Source organism: Rutidosis leptorrhynchoides, chromosome 4 (genome assembly GCF_046630445.1).
Source record: "Rutidosis leptorrhynchoides isolate AG116_Rl617_1_P2 chromosome 4, CSIRO_AGI_Rlap_v1, whole genome shotgun sequence".
NCBI lineage: Eukaryota > Viridiplantae > Streptophyta > Magnoliopsida > Asterales > Asteraceae > Rutidosis > Rutidosis leptorrhynchoides.
Genome location: NC_092336.1, coordinates 327,222,297 through 327,247,124, shown reverse-complemented (window position 1 = coordinate 327,247,124; position 24,828 = coordinate 327,222,297). Strand labels below are relative to the sequence as shown.

The 24,828-nt window shown below is 36.9% G+C and overlaps 1 protein-coding gene across 1 annotated transcript; it reads right to left on the bottom strand.

Moving 5' to 3' along the window:
* Window positions 1–8,977: 8,977 nt before the first annotated feature.
* On the bottom strand, window positions 8,978–9,904 carry LOC139841712 (uncharacterized). The gene has a single exon (XM_071831917.1). The coding sequence runs from the start codon at window positions 9,902–9,904 to the stop codon at window positions 8,978–8,980; it is 927 nt and encodes a 308-aa protein (XP_071688018.1).
* Between the last annotated feature and the right edge of the window lie 14,924 nt (window positions 9,905–24,828).

Here is a 24,828-nt window from a genome sequence, read left to right as displayed (position 1 = left end):
GGTTCATAAGATCCATGAACACCGCCGGTGCGTTAGTGAGACCAAATGGCATGACAAGGAATTCATAACTACCATAACGATTTCGGAAAGTGGTTTTGGAGACATCTTCCCCCTTAACCCTTAATTGATGATAACCCGAGCGGAGATCGATTTTCGAATATACACAAGACCCTTGTAGTTGATCAAAGAGGTCATCGATGCGAGGAAGAGGATATCGGTTCTTAACCGTCAATTTGTTTAATTCACGATAATCGATGCACATTCATAGGGATCCGTCTTTCTTTTTAACAAACAAAATCGGAGCGCCCCAAGGTGAATGGATAGGTTGGATAAAACCACGATCAAGTAGTTCTTGGATTTGACTTTGCAATTCTTGCATTTCGGATGGAGCGAGTCTATATGGTGCACGTGCTACGGGTGCGGCTCCCGGAATAAGATCGATTTGGAATTCAACAGGTCGATGAGGTGGAAGACCCGGCAATTCGTCGGGAAATACATCGAAAAAGTCACTAACAATTGGCACATCATCGATATGCTTCTCATCAGACTCGACTTTCTTAACGTGAGCAAGGATCGTAAAACAACCCATACGGAGTAGTTTTCTAACTTTAAGGCACGAAACGAGCTGGAGTCCGGTGCAATTCTTGTCGCCATAGACAATCAATGGTTCACCATTCTCGATAGGAATTCAGATTGCGTGAAGATCGCAAAGAATGTGAGATTTATTTTTGACCATCCAATTCATACCAATTATTACATCAAAATCCCTAGTTCCATGGGTATCAAGTCAATTTCAAATTCATTACCTAAAACGTTTAACGTACACCCCCGGTAATATGTGTCGGCACTTAATAGTTTTCCGTCGGCCACTTCGATGGAATAAGTAGTATCTAAGGGGTGTGGTGGAGTGCAAAGAGTAGGAGCCAAAGTCTTGGACACAAAACATTTATCGGCACCCGAATCGAATAAGCAAGTAACATAAGTGTTGTTGAGATGAAACGTACCCGTGAGTAATTCATTATCATCTCGAGCTTCCTCAGTGTTGATGTTGAAAGCTCGGCCGTGCGTATTGGGGTTATCTTTCTTCTTCGGGCATGCGTTTCTATAATGGCCCATTTGGCCACATTCATAACAAGTGACCGTTTTTGGAGGATTGGGCCCCTTTCGAGCGACGGGGGCAACACTTGTGCAATTGTTGGCCTTATGACCAACTCCTTGGCACCGGTGGCAAATTAGCTTGCCGCATTCACCCGAGTGGTGCTTGTGACATTTTTTGCAAAAAAGTTGAGTTCCGGCATAACCTTTCTTGTCGTCGTTGGTGAAAGGCTTTTTGGTGAAGGTGTTGTTGTAGTTGCTTAATGGAGTGGTTTCCCATTTCCTTTTGTTGCCACCCGATTTGTCCTCAGCCTTAGGAGCCGGCACTACGATTTCATCGACCGTTTCAATCAATTGGCGGGCCATGTTCAAAGCGGCTTGGTGATTAGCGGGTTTGGAGGACATCACACCTTGTTTGATGCTCTTTGGAAGACCATCCATATAGAGTTCAACCCTTTGAGATTCGGGGTTCACGAGATTAGGACACATCAAGGATAGTTCGGCGAAGCATTGGTTATAGGCCTTGAGATCATTTCCGACGGCCTTCAAAGTCCTTAGCTCTTGTTCGAGCTTTTGGGTTTCTTAGCGAGGGAAATATTCAACAATCATCTTTTCCCTTAAATCGGCCCAAGAGAGGGCATGAGCTTCATCGGTACCCATCGATTGTACATAGGTGTTCCACCATGTAAGAGCGATACCGGCGAGAGTGTGAGTGGAGTATTTGACCTTGTCTTGGGCCCGACAACCGCTTATGCTAAAGATGGCCTCCGTTTGTTCAAACCATCGAGTGAGAGTAACCGGTCCCCCAGTTCCATCATAAGTGTGAGGTTTGCACCCCATAAAAGCTTTGTAGGAGCACCCTTTGCTAGAGTTACCGGCCCCTTGGTTGTTGTGGTTGTTGTTATTGTTGTTGTTGGAGGAGTGACCGGCCATGGCCGCCTCTACGACGGTGGCCACCATTCGTTGTAGTGCTTGTTCGGGAGTCTCATGGCGTGGCACGCGACGAGGAGGCATTGTTCCTTCAAAACAAAAGAATACCTTTGGTTAGTACTCTAAATAATACTAACCGTGATATGGAATAAAGATAGAGAGAAAATTATCCTTGACTTGCCTTAAATTCTTTATGTCATAATGTCGGAACGTTCATATGAGTCACCGTAATATAATCCCGGAAATTATATTACCCTAATTCATATGTGCATTCGACATTACTTCATATAGTCAAGGTGGCGTGTCAATCAAATTAAACAACGTAAGATTAAGGTAGAATAAGAATAGGTATGAGTAGGAGAGTTCGAGTAAAAATGCACAAGTAGTCAAGTAATTCCTACATCAAGTCTATATGCCGGTTGTAGTCTAGACTCACCAATGTACCCTATGACTCGGGGTTGACACCAATGAACTCTAAATCCCTAAAACCAATGCTCTGATACCATCTGTAGCGACCCGACCAAATCATGTTTGACGGCGCCGACTACGTAGATCCCAATACATGGTCATAAGTCTTTAAGACAAAGTTTGACCGAAAATATGTCACATTCATTTCATAAGTGTGGATGTTACAAATTTTACAAATGTAGTTTCCATAACTAGTACATAACGATGTTTAAAGTACAAATGAAACACGTGCGACACAGTTTAAAGTAGTCAAAAGACGCTCCACAATATGCAAGTATACTCGACATCCAAAGCAAGTATCAAAAAGAATGTGCGGAAGCATGTATCACCTAAAGATCAAGGACCTGAGAAAAACATAGAAATATGTCAACGAAAACGTTGGTGAAATCATAGGTTTAAGTAAGTCAGTAGGTAAAAGTAAGTTGAACCACAAGATTTGCATCATTGATAAAATAGTAATACATTCTAAAAGTTAATATTCACTAGCACCCAATTATCAAAGCTTAACGTTTCCTTCATTAGTACCCCCATCACAATAGTGTTAGAAAATACACTGTTTCTCGAAAATATATTTCATCCGAATAACGGTAGCGAACCGTCCGAATGAGGGTTTGTCAAACCCATATGGCCATATAACATAAGTTCTCGCCTACACCGTCAAGTGTAACTAATGATAATCGAATTGAGGATTTTTGTTCTAAACTCGTATGTAGAATGTTTGTTTTCATGTACTTGTGTTCACTTAGTTAAAAGAAGCGTTTATGTTTTCTCATCCCAAAAGTAAGTTCAAAAGAGTAAAAAGTGGGACTATGATCTCACCTTGAGCGCAAGAGCAAATAAGTACTTCGACAAGTAACGTATGCAAAGAACAATGCTAGTCTTGACCTAAACAAATAGGTTGTATCAATAACGATAGTCACGATTGGTCAAAGATGTCCAATTAGTCCTATGGCTCAATACGACTCGATTATGTAGCATGTGAATCAAATTGTCAAGTTTCATGCAAGATACAAGTATAGAAACAAGTTAGAAAGATTGCATAATCATTTGGTTAAGTTTGACAAAAAGTCAAACTTTGGTCGGTCAAAGTCAACGAAAAAGTCAACACGTTCGGGTCGGGTCCCGAACTATTTTTCTAAGGTTTTTAATCATATATGAACATGTTAGAACAAGTTACATGTGAATCGGAGGTGCGTAGCATAGCAAACATTTTTCGAAAATTGACAAAGTTGGACAGCCCACTTTGGCGCGCCGCGCGGGTATATGGCGCGCCGCGCCATTACCTGTGCAGAGAATTCTGACAGTTTTTAAGTTTTATGCACGACCCTAACTTCAAACAATCACCATTTATGACCCGCAAACAACCAAAGCATGTATCTTATATCATCGGAAAGGTATTTTGACAAGGAAAACAACTAAACACATTTCATCAATCACATTTACTTTTACAACAACCAAAATCACATTCAAAACTCCTCATTAAATGCATTCAAGTTCATAAATGAAATTCGATGATTCGTCAACCAATTTACATGAATGATATGCCATTTCGAAGGTGATCAAGCATACAATACAACCTAACACTTACAAATAACATTTCACGTTATTCAAAGCATTAAATGTTCACATTCAATTCTATTAAACCCTAACCAACAACATCAAAATCACTAATCATGTTTATGAAGTTTTCTAAAACAACCTACACATCAAATTGAAGCTATTGATGTTAGGAACACATTTAATACATGCATTTATAACATTTTAACATCATTCAAACAACCAAATCACCAAATCAAACACACTAAAGTTTATGTTCATGCTAGTTACTTCAAATAACAAAATCGAACATATAAATCATATATTCATGTTAGACTTGAGCCATAGACACTAATTAACAACTTTATAACTTAAAAACATCAAGAACACAAAATCTAGTGATTTTAGAAAGTTACCCAAATGTAATGAAATCGGTATGGAATCGAAGAGAAAGTTGCAAGGATTCCAAATATTTAATTTGTTTTTATTGAAGCTTGCTTGAACGAATTTAGATGATGATTCTTTGAGATGGAGTTTGAGAGAATACTTGAAAGTATTAAATGAAAAGGAAAAATAAAATGGATAAAATGAATGGATGAGAAAGGGTGTTAACCCTTTGACCTAGTCAAAGGTTTGGCACTTTGGCAAGCTTGGTCCCTCTAGTTTCATTCGGGTGCTTGAATTACCTAAACGAGATAATTTAAAACGCGTATCAACGGGAGATGTTATAATTATATAACGGACTTTAAATAATTAAACGTAAAAGTAAACGGAAAAAGGCGGGATGTTACATTTATGTGCTGCTCGACTGTAATATTGGGCCATTCCGTGAACTTTTCCGCTGTGATGCTTCAGATTATCCGGTCTTTAAGGAATATCTTGATTTCATTACTTTTTCGACTTTGAAAGAGGCATTGGCCGCGCTTTCCACTACTCAGGCACAGCACTTTCGTTCTCAATTCGCCGTATTTGCTCAGCATCTTACGGCAGATGAGCTGAACCGAAGCGAGGCTGATGCTCGTCGTATTCATGAGCATTGTGTGCTATTTTAAAATGATAACCGTCGGGTGGCAGAATTATCGGGTACGATTGCTCGCCTTGAAGGGGAGTTGGTGTCAGCCAAGGAAACGCAGGAGTCGTTGAAAGCTGCGCTTGCCCAGGAACAGGAGAAAGTCGCCTTACTTTCTGATGACAATAAAAAATAATCGTAGAAGGTGTCGGCCACGTTAGGTGAACTTACCCGTCTTCAGCATGGCATTCCCGAGCTTTTTGCCCGCCTCCTGAAGTCGTCTATTGTTCATCAGCCGTTCAGTGCCTTTATTGAGGCCATTAAGAAGTTGACTACGTTTGAGGTATTGAAGGCGGTGTAGTGTTTCCTACCTCCTGGTAGCGCGGCCCAGAGAAAAAAGGCAGCTTTGAGTGTTACATGTGTGCAGGATTGCCACCGGGCACATGAGGCTCTCGGCCGGATTAGTTTTGATGAACTAGATAAAATCTGTAGGGATGAGAACTCATCCGTTGATGATATTGTAAGTTACCAACCGTAGAGATATGCACTCGGTTGGGTTTTTGTATAATTAATGTGATTTCGTTACATCGTGTTGTATGTTGTGTATAAACTAGTTTACTTTTCCGTTGTGTTTCGTATATGTATCATGACAAGAACGTAGATATCTAGACTACGCGTGAGTGTGGTCGAGTTGTTTATACGGTAAAATAGGGCCACCAATGATATGGTCGGACGTCCTTATTATCCGTTAAGGTTCTTCAAGGAGTGTCCTCCTACCAATGAAAGCTAGAAAGCATTTCTTCTGGCGGTAGGTCCGAAATATGTCAAAGGATTTTTGATGTTACTTGTGTCATATTCAGAGTCATTACAGTGCATAAGTATATAAAATGAAGCTTTATATATGACTTATACATAGAAATTATTTGAATGCATAAGTGTTTCTGCCGTCCGAGTGGGTGATCAGTCCTCACGGTTGCAGGTAAGTTACACATGATATTTCTTTAAATGAAAGGCATGCCAAGGTTGTTGTATCGGGATTCTGTCCGGTGTCTCCAGGTGGTATGCATCGTACTCAGTTATTCCGACAACCTTGTAGGGTCCCTCCCATCTGGGGCCTAATTTTCTGACATCTTGCTGCCGGCTGGCCTCGTTGCTGCGCAATACCAAATCGTTTAACTGAAAGTCTAGTGGTTTGACTTTTTTGTCATAGTGGTTTGTGATTTGTTGCTTCTTTTCAGCTTGCCAGATATGGGCTATTGTTCTTCACTCTTCGAGAGCATCCAAGTTTTCTCTTAATGCGTCATCATTTTGTTGTTCATCAAATTTCGTTATTTCATCAGTTGGAACTAGTACTTCAGCCGGTATAACCACTTCGGTTCCGTATACCAAACTGAAGGGTGTTTCGTTCGTACTATATTTCAGCGTTTTCCGATGTGCCCACAGTACGTGTTGGAGTTCATCCACCCATCCTTGTCGGTGTTTGCCTAATCTTGCTTTTATGCCGGCAACGATGTCTCTGTTTGTGACCTCGACCTACCAATTGGCCTGCGGGTAGGCCACGGAGGTAAATGACTGTTGAATGTCCATGTCAGCGCACCAGTCTTTGAATGGATTGTGTGCGAACTGCGTGCCATTGTCGCTGACTATCTCTCGTGGTAAGCCGAAATGACAAACAATGTCCTCCCATACAAATGTTAAGATCTTCCTTCCTGTAATTGTGCTTAACGGTTTTGCTTCGACCCACTTGGTAAAATAGTCGATTACGACTACTAAGAATTTAATGTTGCCGACACCTCGTGGGAATGGGCCGATGATATCGATCCCCCATTTGCAGAATGGCCAGGCAGCGTGTATTGGAATCATGTTTCGACGAGGGGATCTATTGACAGGAGCGTGTATTTGACATGCCTCGCAGTTAACGATTAGGTCATACGTATCCCGGTATATGTGTGGCCAGAAATAACCCATTCTCTTGATCCTGCTAACTATCATTCGGTAGCTGGAATGTGTGGAGCAGGCTCCTTCGTGCATTTCCCGTATTATTTCTTTGGCCTGTGTCGGGCCAACGCATCTTAAGTAAGGCTCCGTGAATGATTTCCTGTACAAGATGCCATTTTTGAAATAATACATTGGTGCCCGCATTCGTATCCTGCGAACTTGTAATTTGTCTTCCGGGAGAGTACTGTCAGTGAGGTATCTTATGAAGGGTGTCATCCAACATTCTTCTTCTGTTGTAACTGTCGCCATGAGGGTATCCTCTTCGGTTGACTTTCTTTCCAGAACTTCAACCATAACTTTCTTGGTAAAGTGATCATATAGCAAAGAGGCAAGCTTGCTCAGGGCATCCGCTTTCTTGTTACGATTTCGGGGGATTTATTTTATTTCAAATGCCGCGAAGGTGATGGTTAGTGCTTTCGTAAGTTCTAGGTATTTTTGTATTGACGTATCTCTTGCTTCAAAGCTGCTGTTTAGCTGGCTTGCGACCAGCTGGGAGTCGACATAAGCTGTGAGTTGCCGGACATCAATACTTTTGGCCAAGCGTAATCCGGCTATTAGTACTCGGCCTCGTTGTTTGAGGCAGCGAATTTTAGCCGGATAACGTAAGTGATCTCTTCTCTGGTTGGGGAAACGAGGAGAATGCCTATGCCAGCTCCTTCCTCACTTGATGCCCCGTCCATATATAGTTCCCAGAATTCGTCCACTTCCCTTCTTGTAACGGTGGTTTCACCCTGTTTGATCATGTCAGAAGGGAGTTCTACTAAGAAGTCTGCTATGACTTGTCCCTTGACCGAATGCCTCGGAAGAAAAGTGATCTCGTGTTCTTCGAGTTCTATTGCCCATTTTTCCATTCTACCGGAGATTTCGGGCCTGGTCAGAACGTGTTTGATTGGTTGGTCCGTAAGGACTTGTATCGGATGTGCTTGGAAGTATTGCCGTAGCCGTCTGGCTGTGTGTACTAAAGCGTAAATTAGTTTTTCCATGGCTGGGTAGTTTACCTCTCCATTTTGCAATACTTTTCTTACAAAGTGCACCGGCATTTGAGTCTTACCTCTATCAGCGATTAGAACTGAGATAATTGCCTCGGTGGAGGCGGCGAGATATACCGTGAGGGTTTCTCCCGGTATAGGTGTCGTTAACGCTGGTAGCTCTTTTAAGAATGCCTTCATATCCTGAAAGGCTCTTTCGGCTTCGTCCGTCCATATGAAATCTTTTTTGCTCAGGCACCCTTTTAACGTCTGGAAAAAAGGGAGAGCCCTGTCGGCGGCCCGTGACAGGAACCTTGTGAGTGCCGCCAGCTTCCCGTTTAAGCTCTGCACGTCCTTTTTGCTCTTGGGTGACTGCATGTTCTCGATTGCTTGAATCTTCTTCGGGTTTGCCTTGATCCCTCTCGGAGTGATCATGAAGCCCAAGAAACGGCCTTCTTCCATTCCGAAAGAACATTTTGACGAATTTAGCTTCATATTGATTTTGCGTAGCGAGTCGAACGTTTCAATGATGTCTAGGATCATTTGCTCTTCTGTTTTGCTCTTGATGACGATGTCGTCCACGTATGCTTCGATATTTCGTCCGATTTGGTCCTGGAATGCTTTGTCAATTAACTGTTGGTATGTTGCTCCAGCATTCTTTAGCCCGAATGGCATTTTGGTATAGCAAAAGATGCCTTTGTTCGTGAAGAATGCGGTTTTTTCTTTGTCGATTTCTGCCATAGGGATTTGCTACTAGCCCCTGTATACGTCTAGGAAGCTTAGAAATTGGTAACCTGAGAGAGACTCAACTTTCCAGTCAATTTCCGGCAGAGGGTAATTGTCTTTTGGGCATGCTTTGTTGATGTCTTTGTAGTCGACACACATGCGCCAAGATCCTTCTGCCTTCTTTACCATCACGGGGTTCGCTCCATGTTTGATATTTTACTTTTTTCATTATGCCGGCATCGACTAGTCATTGTACTTCGTTATCCAGGAATTCACTTCGTTCTAATGCCATTTCCCTTTTCTTTTGGATAACTGGTGTGATATTCGGGTTTACATTTAGCCGATGTTGGGCTATGTCGCGTGGGACACCCGTCATGTCCGATGGTTCCCATGCGAAGACATCAATACTTGGTGCTAGGAGTTTGCAGAGCGTATCCCTTGCATTTGTGCTCAAAGTAGTACCAATCTGTATCCGTTGGTCCGGATGCTTGGGATTTGGGGATACATAACCGTCGTCATGGACGAAGATATCACTTGATCCGTTGAATATTTGCATGCATTCAATTGGTTCCATTTCTTGTGTCCGGATTGTAGCGATTCCGGCTGGAGTCGGGAATTTCAGCATACCATGGACTGTGGAGGCAATCGCGCCAAACTTCTGCATGGCATTACGTCCCAAGATGACGTTATACAGTGAGTCTGTTTTGACAATAGAGAATTCTATGTCTACTGTACTTTGAAAGGTTAATGTTCCCAAAACCACCTCCAGGGTTATGGACCCCACCGGCCAAGTTGCAGTGCAATTGAATCCTGCTAGTGGCGAAGTTGCTGCCTTCTTTTGTCGTCTGATGTTTTCTGGTAGCTGCAGAAAACAATATTCGAATATGACCTCAGCTCCCGCACCAGTGTCGGTGTATATTCGCCCGATCTGGCAATTGGAGATATGTGCTCGTATGATAACTGGGTCTGAAGATGGGTTGATGTTAAATAATGAGGGGAAAATGATGGGTTCGTGTTTCCATTCATCTAACACCCCTGATTTTCGTCTCTGTCCCACGACCCATGAATGAATCATATGAACATCGGTGTCGCTGGTGCTGCGCATGCTTGGTTCTTCGTTTTCTAGCTCGTTTTGGCAAGTTGTGATTAATTTCGTACCTTTAGATAGCGCCATTTGATCAAACCAAAATCGTTAAGTGTAATTAGATCTCGATTTTGAGTGCTTAATTTGGGGAAAAGAGTAGGTTGATTGTTTTAACTCCAATAATTGTGCAAACCCCGATTTGGAATCTGGATTCCAAGGGCGTAAAACAATCAATTGAATTAACCTTATTCGATCGGAATCGAATAAGTTAATATCTTAGCGTGGATTAACTCGGATGGTGATCGGCGCACCGATCGGAATTAAATTAACGACTGGAGTGACGTTGTCGCCATTGATTTTGGCAGAGTAACGTTTATGCATCCAGTATTGTCTAAATGAAGGATTTCACTTGTGTATTTATAGATGTTATGGAGGGAATGATGACGTGACACATGTCCTTTTTAGGGTTGTAACAAACTTTGTCAATCCCGAGGGGTGATGTGGCACCTGTCCCTTTCATGGGGAATAACAGATCCTAACGGACTTCCCTAGATTTACGGGTGATAATGCTAAAAACGAACATATATTTCATAGCATTATTCCTCAAGAAAAACAAGCTTTTAGTTGCAATTGTTCTATTTACAAGTGATATTCGTTTAAATAATAAAAGGTGAAGACAAAAGACAGATTCGACGATTTGAAGACGCAAACGACCAAAAAGCTCAAAAGAACAAAAGACAATCAAAGAGGTTCCAATTATTGATAAGAAACGTCTCGAAATTACAAAAGTACAAGATTCAAAACGCAAAGTACAAGATATTAAATTGTACGCGAGGACGTTCGAAAATCCGGAACCGGGACCAGAGTCAACTCTTAACGCTCGACGCAACGGACTAAAAATTACAAGTTAACTATGTATATAAATATAATATAATATATAATTAATTATATTAATTATATATATATTATATTTATATATAAAAAACCGTCGGCAGAGAAACTCCAAGGGTGTGAGCTGTAAATACATTCTCCGCGACTCGCGGAGTTTGAAGGGGATTTTGCCGCGAGTCGCGGAGCCCCAAATTTCAACTCTGGCTATAAAGCAAACCGAATTCTGATCAAAATTTCATATTCTATTTTCTCTCTTCTCTATCTATACGATATATATATATATAATTTATATTTTAATTTTAATTTTAATTATAATAATAATAATAATAATAAGGGTATGTTAGCGAATGTTGTAAGGGTGTAAATCGAAATTCTGTCCGTGTATCGCTACGCTATTTTTAATCATTGTAAGTTATGTTCAACCTTTTTACATTAATGTCTCGTAGCTAAGTTATTATTATGCTTATTTAAAACGAAGTAATCATGATGTTGGGCTAATTACTAAAATTGGGTAATTGGGCTTTGTACCATAATTGGGGTTTGGACAAAAGAACGACACTTGTGGAAATTAGACTATGGGCTATTAATGGGCTTTATATTTGTTTAACTAAATGAAAGTTTGTTAATGTTAATATAAAGATTTACAATTGGGCGTCCCTATAAATTACCATATACACTCGATCGGACACGATGGGCGGGGTATTTATATGTACGAATAATCGTTCATTTAACCGGACACGGGAATGGATTAATAGCCACTAGAATAATTAAAACAGGGGTGAAATTACATTCAAGGGTAATTGGTGTAATTGTTAACAAAGTAGTAAAACCTTGGTTTACACGCAGTCGATAACCTGGTGTATTCATTAAACAAAGTATTAAAACCTTGTTACAATTCGAATCCCCAATTAGTTGGAATATTTAACTTCGGGTATAATAATAATTTGACAAGGACACTTGCAATTTATATTTATGACTGATGGACTGTTATGGACAAAAACCAGACGGACATATTGAATAATCCAGGACAAAGGACAATTAACCCATGGGCATAAAACTAAAATCAACACGTCAAACATCATGATTACGGAAGTTTAAATAAGCATAATTCTTTTATTTCATATTTAATTTCCTTTATTTTATATTTAATTGCACTTCTAATTATCGCACTTTTATTTATTTTATTTTATCGCACTTTTAATTATCGTACTTTTTAATTATCGCAAGTTTATTTTATCGCACTTTTATTATTCGCAATTTCATTATCGTTATTTACTTTACGCTTTAATTTAAGTCTTGTATTTATTTTATATTTTACATTAGGTTTTAACTGCGACTAAAGTTTTAAAATCGACAAACCGGTCATTAAACGGTAAAAACCCCCCTTTATAATAATAATATTACTTATATATATATTTGTATTTTTATAAAAGTAAACTAATATAGCGTTGAGCTTTGTTTAAAGATTTCCCTGTGGAACGAACCGGACTTACTAAAAACTACACTACTGTACGATTAGGTACACTGCCTATAAGTGTTGTAGCAAGGTTTAAGTATATCCATTCTATAAATAAATAAATATCTTGTGTAAAATTGTATCGTATTTAATAGATTTTCCTAGTAAAATATAAACTATTTTATATACACCTCGCATAACATCAAGTATTTTTGGCGCCGCTGCCGGGGAATATCTTAAAAGCCGGAAGCGCAACGCTAAAAAAAAAAAAAAAAAAAAAAGGATTTTTAGTTACTTTTATTAAAAGTCGTTTTTGTAAAAATACGTTTTAATTATTCAAAAATATAAAAAGAAAAACAAAAATATATGTATTTTTAAGATTTTGTTAAATATTTAAGTTTTATAAGTTTCTTTATTTTTATTTTAGTTTATAAAAATATAAGTTTTATTAAATATCTTTTATTTAATTAAAAAACAGAAAACAGAAAATAAAAAAAAAAATAAAGAAAAACGCGTAAAAATTTCAAACCTGTCAGCTGAATTCTGGATCCCCGCGACTCGCGGGGTTTTATGCTTTAATTGCCGCGACTCGCGGAGACTTTCTGACAGGCGACAGGAAGCCCTAATTCAGCATTAATTACGGTTTATTATTAATTATAATTATTATTTAAACCTATTTATTATTATTATTATTATTAGTTTTATTTTTATTTTTACTTTTTATTTAATTTATGTATTTAGTATTAATAAGTTTAATTAAATTGTAAAATTAGTAGTTTTATTAAATAAATAATATAAAAATAATATTTTTATAAAAATTGTACTTTTTACAACTTTTTGTATATTTTTATATTTTGTCCCTTTTTAATCGTTGTAGCGTAATATTTGTAATTTTCGCTCATATTTAATTTTAAACTTAGTTTTTGCTATAGTTATTTTTACTCCTAGATTTTTAGGCTTTGCCGTAGAATTCCTTAAGTGCTTTTTCTTTAGACTAAGACTTAGGTGCTTTAGAATTTTGAGACGCCTTTTTAAGTTTTAGTTTCTTTTTAAGTTATTTCCATTTGGGATTTAGTTTTTCCTGTAAGCTTTAATATTTTTAGACACCTTTTACTATGTACCAATTATCATTCCAATTAGTAATTTCAATTTGCGATTATAATTTTAAGTTAGTTGTAGTAATAAGGTTAGGTTAGTTAAGTATTTTTAAGTTTTTATAAGTTTCTTTTATTTTTCCGTCACCTTTTATTTTTCAACCATTTTTTTTTCTTTTTCAACCTTTTTCGACGAACTCTTTTTCTCTCTTATTTCTCGCCATCCTAGTTTTTAGGACTTAGAATTTTTTCTACTTCTTATCTAAATTTCTTAAAATTACGAAAATTTATTTTAAGTGGTTAAATTAATAGACATCAAAATTTTCTGGTTCGTAGTAATAGTTGGATTTGTACGTGGACCGGGTTATTGGAGCCAAACAGTCCTCAATTATATTGAGACCAAACGAATCCTGCTCCTCTGCTGCATCTTTTGGCTATTCGAAACGTGGGCAAAATCAGAAAAGTCTATTGATTGGATAACTTATTATAATTTTTCTTTCCTTTTAAAAACTAATAGGATATTCAGTGAATGCACCGAGCAAGACGTTCATCACCTTTTGTACGTTCACCACCTGTAACTAGATCAAGACATTTAGCAAATATAACCGCCGTTGATTTTTCTTTAGAATCGTCATCTAGTCAACCAAGTACTTCAGTTCAAATTTCCGATAATCCATTTTTTGAACCCAACCTCACAATTGAGAATCCGGAAAATATTCAGGAACGGTTCATAGATCCTGAACCACTAAACTTTCCTCCGGAGCCACCAATCATTCAAACAGAGATTGTTGAGGAACGAACTATTAAATCAGAATCATCTAGTGATACCGATTCAACAAATTCAATTATGGAGAATCTGGAACCTTTAAGTATGGAAGACCGAATGAGAGCTAAACGCACTGGCCAAGGTCACGCAATTACTCATCCAGACATTAATGCGCCAGATTATGAAATCAAAGGACAAATTCTACACATGGTGACTAATCAATGCCAATTTAGTGGTGCGCCGAAGGAAGATCCAAATGAACATCTACGTACCTTTAATAGGATCTGCACACTATTTAAAATCCGAGAAGTGGAGGATGAACAGATATATCTCATGTTATTTCCCTGGACTTTAAAGGGAGAAGCCAAAGATTGGTTGGAATCGTTACCTGAAGGGGCGATCGATACATGGGACGTTTTAATTGACAAATTTCTTAAACAATTCTTTCCTGCATCTAAAGCCGTAAGACTTCAAGCAGAAATTGTTACGTTCACACAGAAACCAAATGAAACTCTATATGAGGCGTGGACAAGATATGGAAAGTTGTTAAGAGGATGTCCGCAACATGGTTTAGACACCTGTTAAATAGTACAAATATTCAACCAAGGATGCGACATCACTACAAGCAAAGACATAGATATAGCAGCTGGTGGTTCTATTATGAAGAAAACCGAAACTGATGCTTACAAAATTATTGATAATACTGCTTCCCACTCGCATGAGTGGCACCAAGAAAAAGATATCATTAGATCATCTAAAGCAGCTAGAGCCGATTCTAGCCATGACTTAGATTCCATTTCCGCAAAGATAGATGCTGTGGAGAGACGAATGGAAAAGATGACTAAAGATATTCACTCAGTACGAATTAGTTGTGAGCAGTGTGGAGGACCACATTTGACAAAAGATTGTCTCAGTATTGAATTAACAATGGAACAAAGAGAGAATATTTCATACATAAACCAAAGGCCTGGAAATAATTATCAGAATAATTATCAACCGCCAAGACCGATTTACAATCAAAACCAGAATTATAACCGAAATATTCCATACAACAACCAACAAGGTCCTAGCAATCAACAAGTATCCAATAATACTTACAATCAGCAAAGACCTAATTTTCAAAACAAACCACCACAACAAACGGATGATAAAAAGCCGAATTTAGAAGATATGATGACGAAGCTAGTTGAAACTCAAACGCAGTTTTTCACATTCAGAAACAAACCAATGAACAAAATGCTCAAGCATTTAGAAATCAACAAGCTTCTATTCAAAATCTGGAACAAGAAGTAAGTAACCTAGCAAGGTTAATAGGTGAAAGAAAACCGGGAAGTCTACCTAGCGATACAAATGCTAACCCCCGGAATGAAACAGCTAAAGCTATTACCACAAGAAGTGGTACAACACTTAAACCACCTGAAATACCTGTAACTTCTGATGAAACTATTCCTACTCCACAAGAACCACAACCTGATCAAGATAAGGAAAAAGAACCGGTAGTTGAAAAGGTTAATGAAGATAACACAGTTAAGGATAAACCTTATGTTAAACCATACCAACCACCACTTCCTTACCCGAGTAAAATGAAGAAAGAAAAACTTGAAGCCGAGCAATCCAAATTCTTGGATATGTTTAAACAGATAAATGTAAATCTTCCTTTCATTGATGTGATTTCAGGAATGCCAAGATATGCTAAATTCTTGAAAGATCTAATCTCAAATAGAAAGAAAATGGAAGAACTCTCGGCTGTTACTATGAATGCTAATTGTTCAGCAGTGCTGTTGAATAAGATACCAGAAAAACTATCTGATCCAGGAAGTTTCACAATTCCATGTTTTCTGGGTAGTCTTAGTTCAATAGAAGCATTGGCAGACTTAGGTGCTAGTATAAATCTAATGCCGTATTCACTATACGCTAAACTAGACCTTGGAGAATTGAAACCAACCAGAATAAGCATACAACTAGCCGATAGATCAATAAAATATCCTAGAGGGATAATGGAGAACATACTAGTTAAAGTTGGTACTTTAGTATTTCCAGTAGATTTTGTTGTTTTGGACATGGAAGAAGATTCTCAAGTTCCTCTCATATTAGGAAGACCATTCTTAAACACGGCTAAAGCAATGATAGACGTGTTCGGTAAGAAACTGACCCTAAGTATAGAGGATGAGAGTGTTACCTTTTCAATTGATAGAGCAATGCAACAACCACAATCTGCAGATGATACATGTTATTATATTCAAACTATAGATGCACATGCAGAATTATTAGAAGAATTTCCAGAATTACAAGGAACAGGAGAATGTTCTTTAGGAGAAGGTAATGAACCAATTGATGAAGCTGAAATGTTAGCTACACTTATAGCTAATGGATATGAACCAACAACAGAATAAATTCAAATGCTAAAAGAAGAAGACAGATATCGATATAAATCATCGATAGAAGAACCTCCGAAATTAGAGTTAAAGCCACTTCCAAACCATTTGGAATACGCTTATTTACATGGTGAATCTGAATTACCTGTAATAATATCGTCTTCTCTTACTGAAAATGAGAAATCACAACTCATTTCTGTGTTGAAAGCTCATAAACCAGCCATTGCATGGAAGATTCATGATATTAAAGGAATAAGTCCTTCGTATTGCACACATAAAATCCTTATGGAAGAAGGTCATAAAACGTATGTGCAACGCCAACGAAGACTAAATCCTAATATGCAAGATGTAGTTAAGAAAGAGATTATTAAACTGCTAGATGCAGGTTTGATATATCCAATCTCTGATAGTCCATGGGTAAGCCCAGTTCAATGCGTACCTAAGAAGGGTGGCATGACTGTCATTACAAATGAGAAAAATGAGCTTATTCCTACTAGGACTGTAACAGGATGGCGTGTATGTATTGATTATAGAAAATTAAATGACGCCACCAGAAAAGATCACTTTCCCTTACCTTTCATAGATCAAATGTTGGAAAGATTAGCCGGAAATAGTTACTATTGTTTTCTAGATGGATTTTCCGGATATTTTCAAATTCCAATAGCACCCGAAGATCAAGAGAAAACCACATTCACGTGCCCTTATGGTACTTTTGCTTACAAACGCATGCCATTTGGACTTTGTAACGCCCCTGCAACCTTTCAAAGGTGTATGATGGCGATTTTTCACGACATGATAGAAGAATGCATGGAAGTATTCATGGATGACTTTTCAGTCTTCGGTGATACATTTAAATCATGTCTAGTTAATCTGGAACGAATGCTAATTAGATGCGAAAAATCAAATCTAGTACTTAATTGGGAGAAATGCCATTTCATGGTTAAAGAAGGCATCGTTCTTGGACATAAAATTTCAAAAGAAGGAATAGAAGTGGATAGAGCTAAAGTAGATGTAATTGCTAAACTTCCACATCCCACAAATGTTAGAGGAGTTAGGAGTTTTCTAGGGCATGCCGGTTTTTACCGACGTTTCATAAAAGATTTTTCAAAAATTGCCACTCCTATGAATAAACTCCTAGAAAAGGATGCGCCATTCATCTTTTCAGATGAATGTATCAAATCTTTTAATATTCTTAAAGAAAAACTCACTAATGCGCCGATCATGATAACACCAAATTGGAATCTACCATTTGAACTAATGTGCGATGCAAGTGATTTTGCAATGGGAGCCGTTTTAGGACAAAGGATTGAAAAACGATTTCAACCTATATATTATGCTAGTAAGACATTACAAGGAGCACAAACGAACTATACAACTACTGAAAAAGAACTCCTTGCTATTGTCTTTGCTTTTGACAAATTTCGATCATATCTCGTTCTAGCAAAAACGGTGGTCTATACCGACCATTCTGCTCTTAGATACCTATTTTCAAAACAAGATGCTAAACCAAGATTAATCCGTTGGATCTTACTCTTACAAGAGTTTGATATTGAAATCCGAGATAAAAGAGGAGCAGAAAATCTCGCCGCTGATCATCTTTCTCGTCTTGAAAATCCTGAATTAGAAGTTCTAAATGAATCAGCCATACAAGACAACTTTCCTGATGAATATCTATTGAAGATAGATTATAAAGAAATCCCATGGTTTGCAGACTATGCAAACTACTTAGTTTGTGGATTCCTTGAAAAAGGATTATCGTACCAAAGACGAAAGAAATTCTTCAGTGATATAAAACACTATTTCTGGGAAGATCCACATCTGTTTAAAAGTTGTCCCGATGGAATAATACGCCGATGTGTATTTGGAGATGAAGCTAGTAAAATTTTAAACCATTGTCACACAGGACCAACAGGAGGGCATTATGGGCCTCAACTAACAGCAAGAAAAGTTTATGATGCTGGATTCTATTGGCCTACAATTTACAAAGACGCACACCTTCTTTGCAAATCCTGTGATGCATGTCAAAGGGCCGGAAAAATAAGTCAACGTGATGAAATGCCACAAAATGTCATCCAAGTATGTGAAGTATTTGACATTTGGGGTATTGACTTTATGGGTCCATTTCCAAAATCTAATAATAATCTATATATACTCGTAGCCATTGATTATGTATCTAAATGGGCGGAAGCACAAGCTCTCCCAACAAACGATGCACGAGTTGTAGTCAACTTTTTAAAACGTCTTTTTGCAAGGTTTGGAACACCGAAAGCTTTAATAAGTGATCGGGGTACTCATTTCTGTAATAATCAACTTGAGAAAGTTCTTAAAAGATATGGAGTAACTCATAAAATCTCCACCGCATATCATCCACAAACAAGTGGACAAGTTGAAAATACCAACCGAGCTTTAAAACGTATTCTAGAGAAAACCGTAGGATCAAATCCGAAGGAATGGTCCATTAAATTGGAGGATGCACTCTGGGCTTTTAGAACAGCCTACAAAACTCCAATTGGAACCACACCTTTTAGACTTGTTTATGGAAAAGCATGTCATCTTCCAGTAGAAATTGAACACAAAGCATTTTGGGCTTTGAAGACATGTAATCTTGATTTACATAAAGCCGGACGTCTACGATTAAGTCAACTAAATGAATTAGAAGAATTAAGACATGAAGCATACGAAAATTCGTTAATCTATAAAGAAAGAACGAAGAAATGGCATGATAAAAGAATCAGAAGTTCAAAAGAATTTAAAGAAGGAGACAGAGTTCTTCTTTTCAATTCACGATTCAAGCTATTTCCTGGAAAATTGAAATCAAGATGGTCTGGACCATTCATAGTCAAAAGAGTTTTCCCATACGGAACGATAGAATTAATAAATTCAAATGGGATAGAATTTAAAGTTAATGGTCACAGAGTTAAACATTACATACATGGTCCGATGGAAGTCGACAATGAAGTTAATCATAATTTCGATACCACAGCTAACTAAGTGTGGGGAGAATCAAGTCTTTAAAGGATAATATGTATTTCTGTTAGAGTTAGATTGTCTGTTTTCGTGTAGTTCTCGAAAATGGAACCCGAATGGTCTTTCCCTAGCAGACCCTAAAGAACTAGTCTTCTCCCCCCATTCTGAATTTTTATTTTTTTAGGTTTTTACGAAATGAAGACTGCCTGTGAACTAAACCATGGTCTAATGCTACACGCTTTGATCACTAAAAGAAATAATGACATACTACCGAGCGAATTAGTATCAGTAATCAGAGAAAGAATGGACGGAGTTAGAAAAGAATCCAGATGCGAAGATAATAAGTTACAATTTGGTAAAGGAAAATCAAAATCCGCAGCGAAAAGAAGAGCACGACACCTAGAACGATGTCACAAATGCGGAAAATGGTCACATGGAGGTAAATGTTCAAATAATCAAACCTATTCAAATACCGAATTTGTTACTTTATGCAGAGACGGACCGTTCATATGTTTAGAAGAAAAGACACTGAATGCTCGAGGTTACGCCTATATAGCCATGGAAAATCAATTAAACCGACTATCTTATGAATGGAATAGATCATATAACTAAGAAATCTATTTCACAGGTATGTCTGTACAGTTTTTATTTTTATTTTTATTTTTAACCTTTTGATAATAAACGCTAATTTGTTCGCTAAAAAGTATTAAATTGGTATTGAATAAAATTAGGTTTGGCGACCGAAATTATTGATATCATTCAAAAATTTATTACATCACTGCGAAATTTAACGTTTATTCTTAAGGTATAAATATCTTTAAATAATCAACCCAAAATATTTCAAAAATTCGTCATGAGTTAAATTAGGTCTTGAAACCGAAATTACTTTACCGAAAAGAGGGGCGCATATTTTTGATAATATTTGATTGATTAAAGTGGGATAAAAAGCCAAAAAGATTTTTAATTTTATTTTTACCATATTTTTAAAATTAATATAAATATTAAATTAATATTGTAAACTTTGTAAAAACAATATATTTAAAATTGTAAATATTTGAAAAATTAATATAAGTTTGGTGTGAATTTATAATATGAATTTTTAAATTAAGTCTGGTGTGAATTTTTAAAATATGAATTTTTAATTTTATGCATTTCAAATTTTAAGTTGGTGTGATTTTTTTTTTTTAAATATTAATTTTGAATTTTATATTTAAATTGTGTGAATTTAAAAACAAAAATTTACTTTATCTCATTAAGTTAAAAATATGATTTTTAAAATTCGTCGTAAGTTGAAGACTAGGTCTTTGAACCGAAATTGCTTTACCCGAGGGAGGGACGAGAACTTTTATTATCATTATTTTTAATCTTATTGAATTAGAGTATGCCAAAAACATTGAAAAAACCCAAAAATCTTAGCTTTTAAAACAATCGCTACAAAAAGACAAATTTTAAAATTTTGTCGAAGGACGGACTAGGACATCGATCCGAAACGACCTCGTCCTAAATAACAAGGGAAACAAAATTTTAAAATTAATTACTTAATTGTTTTAATAAGTTAATGATTATAAAAAAAAAAAAAAAAAAATTACCAAACTCCGCGACTCGCGGAGTTTGGTGGTTAAATCTCCGCGACTCGCGGAGGGACCAAAAATCAGAAAAAAAAATATAAAGAGCTGAACGATCAGTTCACTCCCCCCACACAAAAACACCCGAAAACTGCTGCGAAAAACCCCGAAAAACCACCCAAAAACACCCCAAAAATACCAATTTTTAACCGTTAATCACCAAATTTTTTGCTAAAATCATGTTGAGAAGGATGCTATCTAAGAATTACTCAAGAAAAACGGTAAATTTCTACACCTAAACACCATTTAATCCGAATTTTGGTGTTCTTGAGCTATTTTTTCCCCAATTTGATTTTGATGCTTTTTAGTGTAATTAGACTTAAATTGTTTATGTATTATGCTTGTATAACCTAGATTGATGCTGTTTAACATGATTAGAAGCCTTAAACTTCAAATTTTGAGTAATCTAGGGTTTGTGTTCTTGAGCAAATTTGGGGCTTTTTGATATAAACAGGTTATGGCCGATTTTTGTTATGAATTGTTGCTAAATTGAGTAGTGTAACATGTCTAGGTAGTTAAATGATCCAAACTTTGAGCCTAAACATGATTTTGAGAATTAAAGTGGAGTTTTTCAAGTCTAAAATTCATGAACTTGATTTTTGAAAGATAATGCCATTTGAGACTTGTTTAATTGCTAGTAATGATTATTTTGACATGTTATTTGAGTTGAATGCTTATGAACTTGGCGAAAATTTTCGTATATGCTTATTTGAAAAAGTGTAGATTTGATAAAAATGTGAAAATGAGCTTAAGTTTGATATAAATTGATAATGTCATTGTAATTATTTTGATTGATGATTTTGCTGACACTAATGCATATTTGGATGCACAAAATTTGTGTTTGATGTGTTTTGCAGAATGAAAGGGGTGAATCTTCATCCCAAGCCCGCAATGCTCCTGCTGAGAATTTGGAACAACAGGAGGTGGATAACTACTACAAGCAGGATGTACCTCATCCAGTCATAACCTTTTCCGATATGCACTTGGAAGAATTTCACCCGAACCTGAGATTTGACAGACTTTGGATAGATTATCCAAAATATCAACGGGGTTTGCATACTCTTCATTCTAAGGTTGTTGAGGTACCGAGGGTCATAGAATGGGGACCCTTAGAAGCTGTAGAATTGGCCGGGCCAATTAGGGAATTACTTGTACAGAGGTATGGTAATTCTTCTTTTAATGACTGGATATGTTTATTCACCATACGCAGACCTGTATATAAAGTATGGTGTGAAGAGTTGTTATGTAGTATAGAGTTGAATGATCGGGTAGCTAGTTTAACCGATCGTTCTTTTATTAGATTTTTGTTAGGCGGTTCGATGCGCCACATGTCTTTACTGGACATGGCTCAGGCTTTACGTATATATACGCCTGAGGAGTTAGCGTCTGCCGATTGTAGAGGATTGATACTAAACGGTAGAAAGATAGATGAAAATTTTGATACACACGGTGTGTGGAGTCAAATGACAAGCCATCACCGTTTCAAAGGGGGAAACTACTCTTATTTGGATATAGATAGAGCCGAATTAAGAGTGATACATAGGTTTTTAGCTAATTCGATTACACAAAGGGGTAAAAACAAGGAAAAAGTAAATGAACAGGATTTGTTTTACCATATGTGTATTCGAGACCCACAGAGCGCTGTAAGTATACCATATTGTGTGGGTTATTATTTATCAGCTATGGTTCGGGGGATGCGACCACATAGCATAATAGGAGGTGGTATTTTTATTACTTTGATTGGTGAATATCTCGGTGTGGATATAAGTCGGGGGGGATTATTACTAGAAGAGCCGGAACCCCGCGATACTATAGGTTTAAATGTATACCATGGTGAGAAAGTTTTGAAGAGGCGAAATAACGCCGCAGTACGATACCATGGTAGACATCCACAGGTGGAGAGAAACCAGCAACAAGGTAATGTAGGAGGGGGGAATGAGATGCAAGAAATGCATAGGTTTATAGCTTCTCAGGAATACGAAAATGCTAGACAGAGAGCATTTGAAGATTGGCAAGTTCATCAGAACCAGATCATAGCTCATTGCCAACATATAGGTAGAAACTATATTCCTACACCGAAACCCGTCTTCCCTCCTTGGTCTATAGAGATGCAGCCACCATATCCTACGTATGACCCTGCCGAAGCATTCTATAGCACTTATGGTTATGCCTGGAACCCCTATTGGTACCAATATCATCCTTAGTTTACTTATTATTATTTTTTTTATTTTGTAATTTGTAATTATTGATACATTTAATATTTTTGTTAATATTGTAATCATTTTTATAATTTCTAACTTTTATTCTTAAATTTTAATAATTTTTGAATGTGGGGTAATATACCAAACTTCAAAAATATGTATATATGTTTGCAGTTTATCTTATGTACACAACAGGGTAAAACAACGCATTTTCAAAGACTGGCATTAAGTTCAGCAAAAGCAACTAATTTTGAAGACAAGATGCAAAATATATGTGAAATAACAACAAGACGGAATGAACAAATGATGTGCACCATTTATCATTCAGCAAACAAACGCCAATATATTTGGAAACTTTGGTAAAAATTTAATCATTTTCACACAAATCACCCTCAATAATTTAAATTGTTACTGATTTCTTGCAAATGAGGGCATTGCAAGATCTTAAGTGTGGGAAGGGGTTAAATTCTTTCGGATTTTAAAAATTTTTACTTTATACACTTGGTTACCATTAAAAATACTAGTAAAGCAGTAGTTGTATTAGAATCTAGTGCTCTCTGATAAAAAAGAACAGCCCTAGTCTTATATACTGACTACCCAATTCTAGTAAAATTTTTGAAAATTTTCAATTAAATGAATTCCAAATCATGTTTATACATATTTATGAACGATAAAACTAGGTTTTAACACCGAAATTATTGTTACCTCGGAAAGGACATAAATTAAGAAACAAACTAAAATGTTAAAATTCATTTAAAATGGAATAGAGGACGATAAAAAGGAAAATAAAAGCCAAGTGTGGGAAAATTTACCAAGTTATTTTAAACATATGTCACATATATCTGTAACAAATAACTGAAAATACTTTTGCTTTGGACTAAACTAAACTATTTTACCCAATGAAAGAAAAGAAGAGATGGATCTACATGATGAATCAATTCCATCATTAAAAGAAAGTAAAGTCTTCCGAAAAAGACACGCGCTTCTTGATTTAGGTCATGAAGTTGTCGTCCAGACCAGCTGTAGGTTGACGAAAAATCTAGAAAAGTCATCACTAAAATCAGCAGGAAATCCACGGACCTCAGCATCAAACAGGGTCGCCAAGTGGTCAGATTTATCCTAACCATGAGAAGGATTTATCTCGTACAATGGGGGGGCACCATGCAAATTAGCTGGATAAGACTAATGAATCAGATCCCCAGAAAGGATAATCTCCTTAAAGATTAAAAATCAGCTTTTAAGACTGATATTACTCAATCCTAGAGATTGACCTTAAAGATTGAGAATTACAAACTCATGGAATTCAATGATATCTAAACTCGAGCTTGAACGAGAAAATATTTTGATCAAAATTACAAACCGATTTGTTTTCTGAAAACCCTATTTTCAATGCGTTCATTACCATTGAACGTAAAATCCTAGGAATTCACCTGGAATTCATTAGGTCACCTGAACTAAATCGGGTGTCAACCGTAAGAACAGTGGTTGCATAGCATGGTCAAAGACATGACCTTGTGCCAGACCGAAAAAATTATAAGGGTGAGCTTTACTATTGCTCCTACCAAGGATAGTAATTGCATCCGACACGTTATAGACCATAATCAAAAGCATGTCACGGGACATTGCCTTAACAGTTACT

Excerpts from the sequence above, each read along its gene's own strand:
- LOC139841712 (XM_071831917.1), bottom strand. The coding sequence starts at position 9,904 with ATGGCGCTATCTAAAGGTACGAAATTAATCACAACTTGCCAAAACGAG.